Here is an 8,454-nt window from a genome sequence, read left to right on the forward strand (position 1 = left end):
TCAATAATTTATCCTTTTCTTTAGTTTACGTTTACACATAGCAACTAAATAGCCTCTCACAGTTAAAATTCGACAATGGTCGGAAGAGAGCTGTTTACATGGAACTTGATTTATTTAAAATTGTTATTTCATCGAGAATTAGTTTCGTGTATCCTCTTGTAAAAAATTCGTTCTATTTGTTAGAAATGTCTCTGTGGCATATTTCTGTCGATATTCGACGGGTAGTTTGGATCGTTTTAAACTGAGAAGAAACTTGCATGGACTTGTACATAGCTGCCCCCTGCCCCAGATTGTAACGCCAAACATTGATTGTTCTACTTCTTTTCGAGGTTCCCTCTTTTCGAACAGCAGCTCTTGTTTCCTCGTCTGTTACTTCTCTAAGAGCTGCTAAGTCGTCAGCGATTGCGGTAAAATTGTAAACTATTGGATCTGTTTGGAATCAAATGCTGCTTGAGTTTTCTTTCTCTGCAGATCTCAAGCAGATGGACAACGCTTTACTGTATTGTTTGTAATATAATGTTTGCCTAACGTTCACCGCAGTCGACTTTGAGTGAAAACGATAGTATCCTTTTTTTAAATTTTCTCCAACCCGGAAAGTATAATAAAAGGATATTTATCGTCGATTAACGTCCGTCGTGGTGTGTTGATCTTCGAATAGACCCTACTATCTCTTTTATGTAAATCATCCCCGTTGTTTTGTAGTGTAAATAAATAAATATTATTGTCATAAAATGAGAGGTTCCTCATCATCGTGTTTTCCTCTAAAACCATAATCGTAATCGAAATCACATTCTCCGTGATCGTTTATTACTTGAATTCGTACATTCGATATAAACATTATATAAATATAAATATTATATTAAATAATGTAATATATATAATATATAAATAAACAAACATCCTGAGCAACGCTACGCTCGAGATTTAGTAAAAATAGTCGATGTACGATTCCCGTTGCTATTTAATTTCTGAACAAGTATCTTCCGATAAGCAGAATACACATTGGCATCAATATCGAACATCTATCACGTTCAAAGTCGCACAGACGACTTCCACAAGTTTACTCAAAATCCTTTTTAATACTATGATAACCGCTACTTTTGAGGATTACTTTACAATGACGCAACTGCTGTGTCAACGCGGTTTGTCATAGTATTAAGTAGGAAAATCAGACATTGTCCCAAGATAACCTTACGAGTACAGTTCAGATTCAAAAGCATACTTCTATATGGAAGCACAAGTAGTTCGCTACCAATGTTTTCTGAACGTCAAAGCAATAGACAAAGAGTCTCTGCTCTATTCGTTGGCTCCCTCGAAGACGAAAAGTTCGTCTTCGCAGGAAGCCCATCGGTGTAGCTAGGGAGGTGATATCAAGAGTGGCTTTTCCTCAGGCACACCGACGTAAATTGGATCGCCCAATCGCACTGTACCATTCGAACTCCTCAGGCTCATGTGAATTCCTAGCACTGGACTATCACCAGTAAATGGACGTAATTTGGGATCAACTATTTGTCTGTACCTATAAAACAAAAATTAGTTTTCTATCTGGATTCCACAATAATGTTCTATACTGACTAGACAACAATAGAGGAATTATTCAGAACATACTTCTTCAAAGTCTTTAGAGGTTCCGCTTTGGGGTCCTTTGTTCCAGTCTCTGGATTGATGGTCGTGAAAATGCACCTGGTGCACGGCATGACGTTCTTAAAAATCACGTCACCAATCTTTATCCAACCCCAACTGTCTTCTTCGTACGGGGCCGCGCCTTTCACGATGAAATTTGCACGAAACTGTTCCGCAGTAACTGGCTCTTCCAGTCGAGTGTTCAGGTCTGCTACAGAACTCTCGTTTATCAAGCAGTAGCTGGTTGCATCTGGGTAAGCTCCCTGTTCCATACGGTGAGAGATATTTTAGAAATTAGGTCAGTTATCGAGAAGACTATTGACTGTAGATACACCTGTTTTCTTTCTCTGAAACAGTGACTTACGGTGTCATTGGCTGTTAACGGGAATACCCTGTTCTTCGCCCTCACGTCCCGTGATGGGTATTGTAGTGGATAGTAGACCAATCTAAAGCCAACATCTTCCTGAAGAAGAAAACGAGATAGCCACCTGGCAGCTTCTTCGCCGCAATCGCATGCTGCTACCGCTTGGCCCCAAACAGCTACGCGAAAGCCTTTGCCTTTGATCCGCGACAAGTCGATGGACATAGACATCATTCCCGGAGCAGAAAGAGTGAGAATTGACCCCGAAATACTGGGCGACACCTTGAAAGAATCGCTCGTACTATTATAACATGATTATAATATCCTTCAAGATTAATCACTTCGTTTACAATAAGTCGAAATTCTTCAATAAATTATAATTGGAATTTTCATGGATACTGAGTTTTATTCAATCAGAGTAGAAACGCCGTAAAACACAAAATTATGACTTGAAGGAAAATCGGTATAACGAGATGATTTAATTATTCATGTCTTGTTGTAATAGCTAATTTATTAGTGAGTTTTTACGATCATAAAATGGTTCGTTAATTTCGATTACAAAAGTTATGCATTCCTGAGTCAAAAGACAATAGCTTCAGAGAAATCTTTTCTAATAAAAACGCGACTTATAGAATCGCTAAAACTAATATTTGATTATTGATAAAGGTCAATATAAAAGAAAAAGGTAGAAGAATTTCTATAGTTATCTCCTAAGGAACTTGAACTCTGGACCTCTATTAATTATAAGTGGGGAACAAAAATCAATGATAAACAGAAGACGTCAGAGGAAATTTCGACTCTTAAGCTCTACTTGTGTAAATTCATTTTGAGGTTTTTATGGGAATGCCCCGCTAGATATCTGTTGATAAGATTGCTGAAATAATTTACTCACTACCCAGTCACGAATAATCTAGTATCATCTTTCTCTGGCAAGATGCATAAAACAGATAATTATTCTACAAGGTATCAGAGCATCATCGCGTAAAGCCTGGTTAGAAATAACCCCAGGAGGTCCTTGATTACCATAGAAATGGCCTTCCTCTGTGGATTAATTACTTTCTGGTCGGCACTATGTTCTATGAAGTACCACTATATTAAATTATAGCAGAGCTGAAGTAAATCAGTAATTACATAGACTTTCTCACCTGGACCATTTTAGGCCACTGTCTGGCTGTGATAAAGTGTCCATTGAGATCGATAACCAATAAAGTCCGATCTCTCAGCCAACCAGATTTCAAGCCAAGTTTTGTGCACTCCATCGACGTCATTCGTATTGGTCCGAGGGATTTGACCGGAAATGCAACTAGGTTGCTGAGCTCTCCGACTTTGCGCCATTGCGTGGGTAATTGATCCTTCTGTTTTTTGGTCCACCACCACCAAAGGAAGACGACCACCGTGCCGGCGCCAACCGCAATTGCTGACACGTACGTCAGCCGCGTCCTGTCTGCTCGGAGAACGTTCACCAATTAATTCTCCACGGTCAAGTGACCATGCGAAACGGTCCGCTGCAGAATCATTGACTTACAGCCCGCGGAACTCTTGGGTCGAAACTCAAACTATTCTTCAGCGATGATTCAAGTTTCTACAAACGCCAGAGATACTTCGGAAACCCAACATTGTTGTGCTATCGCTTCGGTTAACTATCGTTGCTTGACATGAACGTCTTTCGTCTGCTTTTTTATAAGCTACGCTACATATTTCAGAAGCCATGTTGGAGTGCAACGAGCAAACAAGCAATCAAACACTTTGCAATGCAAATCACCTGCTGACGCGCGCGAAACAGAGACAAAAGGAGACTTCCAGTGAGATCTGTGTTCCTGAACACTGCACACGAGGCTTTCGTCACTACCTAAACCTGTATCAACCAGAGCGTAAACCTTTTTTGCGCGTACGTTCTGTGAATCTATCGTCGGCTGCGCGAATGGACATCGATGCAGCTGCGATGAAGTTAAAAATGCAAATCAAAATTTGATTAATTTAAGAAGGAACTACGTCTACAGGTATGCAAAGTAAGTGTCGGCGAGCATGATTGAGATACCACGATAGTTAACGGTACCCAAACAACTGTGTCTAGGCACAGAATATTATGGGCAGGATATTATGAGATCATCGTCGAATGGGAAACGACTGAAATACTGTTTATTATCAATCACTAAAACTGGTAGCTACGTCCTTATGGTCATGAGAAATCGGAGCGGACTTGGTGTAACGGAATACGACAGAAAGCATACCCAGGACAACTTGCACAATTTGTATATGCTAAAATGTCCCGTAACATCGATACTGGTACGGGAAAGTAGGCTGAAGAACGCTTTCGAAAATGCATGCAGTATAATTCTCCACGCATTTCCCATTTCCTTATCACCCCATTAAGAGCATTCGATAATAACATACGTCATGCAAAACACCTCTGACTGAGCGATAATCCTCTGAGGAAAAAGTCTGAAGTATGAATCAAGAAGTAACAAAAAGGCAATAAACTTGGACTGGAAATCGGAGAACTCTGCTACCAGAATTTATGACAGATTTGTTATTTAAAATCACCTGTATAGATTTGGTTGAAGTGTACGTATAACGTACTATCGTTTGCTGTTATCGATTTATTTTTTTACCAAGTCGCGGAAAGAAGGGAGATTGTTCAAGGGTAGGGTCGTATGAGGCAACGTACCCATCTCACGTAATCAATACAACGACCGTTGCTCTCACGAGCGAATCACGCAAATAACTCTAACAAGTTTCAACTGGGAGCCACGTTCACCAATTAAATACTGTAAAAGAATTACGTAACGATATACTTCTGCTAAGCGAACATTTTGCTTTTGCTTCATTGCTGTATCTTTTTCCTTTTTTTTTGGAGGACACTATTATCTTCCGGTGATAACACGAGAGATAAATAGAAACGTAAAGCGCATAACTAGAGAACGAAGTCAAAAAAAGGAAAATTTTCCCAGGGAACGCTGTGAGAGAAATACCGTGCGTTTTCCGTTTGGTTGACCTGAGTGCAACTCACCTTCCATACTTTTTCCTCTAAACCAATTCGCGAGCAACATACCAAAAAGAAACAAAACTCAGTTTAATTAGAAGACACATTTCGCACCTTGAAGACCTCAATTAACGTAATGCAAATGTTTAGCCCAGACGAGTTAAGTCTCCGTCAATTTGTCCTTCGTTAACAATGTGCCGCGTCTGTCCATGACAGTAATAAACTACTTTGGAACCCGATTGACACCAAGAGAAACCGAGACCCAAGCGACAGGAATAAAATATTTATCATAGCAGAGGCTGTAAGTCCTCGATAAAGTGGTATATTTACCCATTATCATCTCCAAGTTCGCAGGAACCGCAGATGAAGCGAATTGAGCAAGTGTGAGAAACGACCACAGGGAATATCGGAGCTGGTGTGTTAGCCGGTCAACGACGAACTGAAGTTGATGCAGGTTTCACGATCACGCGATCACGTCTCTTCCTCGAGACGAAGACACCGTTATCTATCCACGCTTACGTTCTGCTACCTCCCTTCCCCATTGTAGTAAGTACTGTCCGTGTACTCGCCAATGCCAGGCCACGTGTGAGCAGCCATCGAACTGCACGCAACCACGAAACTCTGAAGACTGCCACGAAGAGCAGCAGCTACACCACAATTTGCCATGCGCATCCTGGCTGATGCATGCGTTCTTCACGGCGCTCTTCAAGCCCCCATGCTGGCCTTTTCAATTATTTTTCGAGAAAGTTTATTCAATGTTACTGTTACGGAATATTTATTTAAGCTCCAATAAATATTACAAGTAATTCATTTATTAAATGTAATAACCGAATGAAACATTTTTTATGGAGAGCAAATTTAAAAACTAAACAGCAATAAAATTTTATGTCATTTTGTTGCATTATATTTATTAAGAGCTTTCATTGTAGAAATTATAAAGATTAGCGCTAGCTCAAATAACCCTGTTCTTTTCACCCATACTGTATATTACTTGAAAAAGACGCAAAAAATTAGGTTTTCTTCTTATAGAGCGCGCGGAAACAGTAGAACGTTTCAAAAAACGCGCGACAGATAGTACGCATGACTTCATGTTAGTGGACCATGACGTTGGCGATGATCAACTGTCATATGCGCTAGAGGTATACCCGCGGAAGTTGTCTTTGGTTCGCGGGAGAAGTGTTTTGATTCCTTCAAAGTGTTTATTCCATGAAGTGACAGCGCGTTAATCAATCACGTCCTTCACAGATGCGACTTCGCAAAATTAAACAGTGTTGATATTAAATTACGCGAGCGACACAGACAAAAAAAAGTGCTCGATCACTTCCTTGTTCACGGTCACTGTATTTTTTGAGGTAGGTCACAAAAACTTTGTTGACTTTCCCAAATTCAAGAGTATTTTATCTTGCAAGATTGTTGTTTTTTTGTTAGACTGAGTTACATTCTTTGAACATCAACAATGAGTTTCGCGAAAGATTTTCTTTTGAGGTTAGAAACTATGACGTACAATGAATCATCCATGTAACTAATCCCTTTGTTTACAAATATGCTAATTATTTTTCTGTTTTAAGGATTTCGACAATATCCCTTTCTTTTTTAATCATTCTATTAGAGTTAAATACCTTAAATAAACTATGTTGTTTTTAATGTTACCGTGATAAGAGATAAGGATATCCAATTTTAAATAAAGTATTATCAGTAGGGGGTAGAGTCGATGACTCCATACCTACACACCCACCAAGAATTGGGTGCGTTTTCTACGGGTTCCCTAAATTCAAACTTTAGTGTACTATGATGGATTTACAATACATATGCCTATAATTAATCTACTTGCTTCTATAGTTGGGATTGTTTTAACTCCAGATTTGAGTGATGTGACAATCAACATGTTAAAAGACGTATAACTTTGAGTCAAACTTTCATTTTTGTTACAGCATTCATCATGCCAATTCTGTATAGCGTAGTGTCTCGAGGACTTGTTGTATTGGCAAAGTATGCTGCCTGTAGTGGGAACTTCGATGAAGTGACAGAAAAAATTCTAGCCAAAATTCCTCCTCATAATGATAAGTTAACTTACTCACAGGGACCTTATATGTTCCATTATATTTGTGAAGATAATATTATTTATATGTGCATTACAGACGATGTAAGTAAAATATAATATGTAATACTTGATACTTGATGTAGAAATAGCAGATTATTTATTAATAAACAATTTTGTTCCGCAGGACTTCCAGAAGTCAAGGGCATTTCTGTATCTCACAGAAATCAAAAGAAGATTTATGGCTGCTTATGGCCCAGGTGTACACACTGCAGTGGCGTATTCAATGAATACAGACTTTGGTAGAGTTTTAGCCAATGAAATGGTAAACAATTACCTGTTTTCTTAAATATACTTTCTTTATATTCCAGCACATAAAGGTATCTTCTTTGTATAGAAATACTACAGTGAATCAAATCAGGACATCGATTTGATTTCTAAAGTTCATGGGGAATTGGATGAATTGAAGGATATTATGGTCAAAAATATCGATAATGTAGCTATGCGCGGAGAACGATTAGAACTTCTTGTAAACAAAACCGAGAATTTAACTGCTAGTGTGAGTAAAATATGCTTTTTATATGCAGTAAAAAAGAATATGAAAAAAAGTTATTATTATTTGTCTTTTCCAGTCTGTTACATTTAGGAAAACCAGCAGAAATTTAGCACGGTCATTGTTTTGGAAGAATGTTAAAATTTACGTAATTATTGGCGTGATTCTTATTGTAAGTAATAACGCTAAAACACTAAATATGCCTCATTATATTCTAATAACTACAATAACTTAATCAATTTTGTAGGTTGTGATATACGTTATTGTATCCATATCTTGTGGAGGTCTAGCTTGGCAGAAGTGCGTTGGGAATTAATTCACGTCTAGAACGCACAGATATGATTCTCCATGTCTCTCAAGTGTGATGACTTATCTCAAAAGAAACTAATTGTCGGGCGGTGCATAAAGAGATATTTTCAAACAATCAATAAAAATCGTAATGGTGCACATTTTATTTCTCGGTTCGCAGCGAATATGTACAACTGGGAAATGATATTCGATTCTGAAGCTTTTAAACATAAGTATGTAGATGTAACAGAAAAGTACAGTTAGGAAAGCTACATACATAGAAAAATAAATGTGTATAACGCTTATATTATTTTTATTATATTAAGGAAAAAGCTACCGATACTACTGATACTTCTTAAACAACTAATATAACTTTAATGTTATTCATGTATGTATATTGTATTATATAAGTATATTCTATCGAAGAACGGAACAATAAAACGACTCATACACGAACTGGCGATTCGTAACGCATTTTCATCTCTCTTTATATTGGGTGCAACAAGTGAGGGTGACGCCTCGCTCATATTTTTTTTGAGCCAATTTTGCTAGATTGAACCGCGTATCATGAGCGTGGATATTTCATTTGTAATCCAGCTAGAATCGTC

At 38.2% G+C, this 8,454-nt stretch overlaps 2 protein-coding genes across 2 annotated transcripts; one reads left to right on the top strand and one right to left on the bottom strand.

Moving 5' to 3' along the window:
• Nucleotides 1-785: 785 nt before the first annotated feature.
• LOC143180850 (mitochondrial amidoxime reducing component 2) lies at nucleotides 786-5,668 on the bottom strand. Its single transcript, XM_076380853.1, has 5 exons — nucleotides 5,298-5,668; nucleotides 3,130-3,428; nucleotides 1,988-2,266; nucleotides 1,609-1,886; nucleotides 786-1,519 (listed from the first exon to the last, which is right to left on the bottom strand). Exons 1-5 carry the CDS (start codon nucleotides 5,305-5,307, stop codon nucleotides 1,357-1,359), a joined length of 1,029 nt encoding a protein of 342 aa, XP_076236968.1. The 5' UTR covers nucleotides 5,308-5,668; the 3' UTR covers nucleotides 786-1,356.
• A 433-nt stretch (nucleotides 5,669-6,101) lies between these two features.
• Nucleotides 6,102-8,151, top strand: Vamp7 (vesicle-associated membrane protein 7). Its single transcript, XM_076381615.1, has 6 exons — nucleotides 6,102-6,319; nucleotides 6,899-7,110; nucleotides 7,193-7,330; nucleotides 7,403-7,564; nucleotides 7,638-7,730; nucleotides 7,806-8,151. The coding sequence occupies exons 2-6, from the start codon at nucleotides 6,907-6,909 to the stop codon at nucleotides 7,872-7,874; spliced, it is 666 nt and encodes a 221-aa protein (XP_076237730.1). The 5' UTR covers nucleotides 6,102-6,319; nucleotides 6,899-6,906; the 3' UTR covers nucleotides 7,875-8,151.
• The last annotated feature ends 303 nt before the right edge of the window (nucleotides 8,152-8,454 follow it).

Source organism: Calliopsis andreniformis, chromosome 6 (assembly GCF_051401765.1).
Source record: "Calliopsis andreniformis isolate RMS-2024a chromosome 6, iyCalAndr_principal, whole genome shotgun sequence".
NCBI classification, from domain to species: Eukaryota; Metazoa; Arthropoda; class Insecta; order Hymenoptera; family Andrenidae; genus Calliopsis; species Calliopsis andreniformis.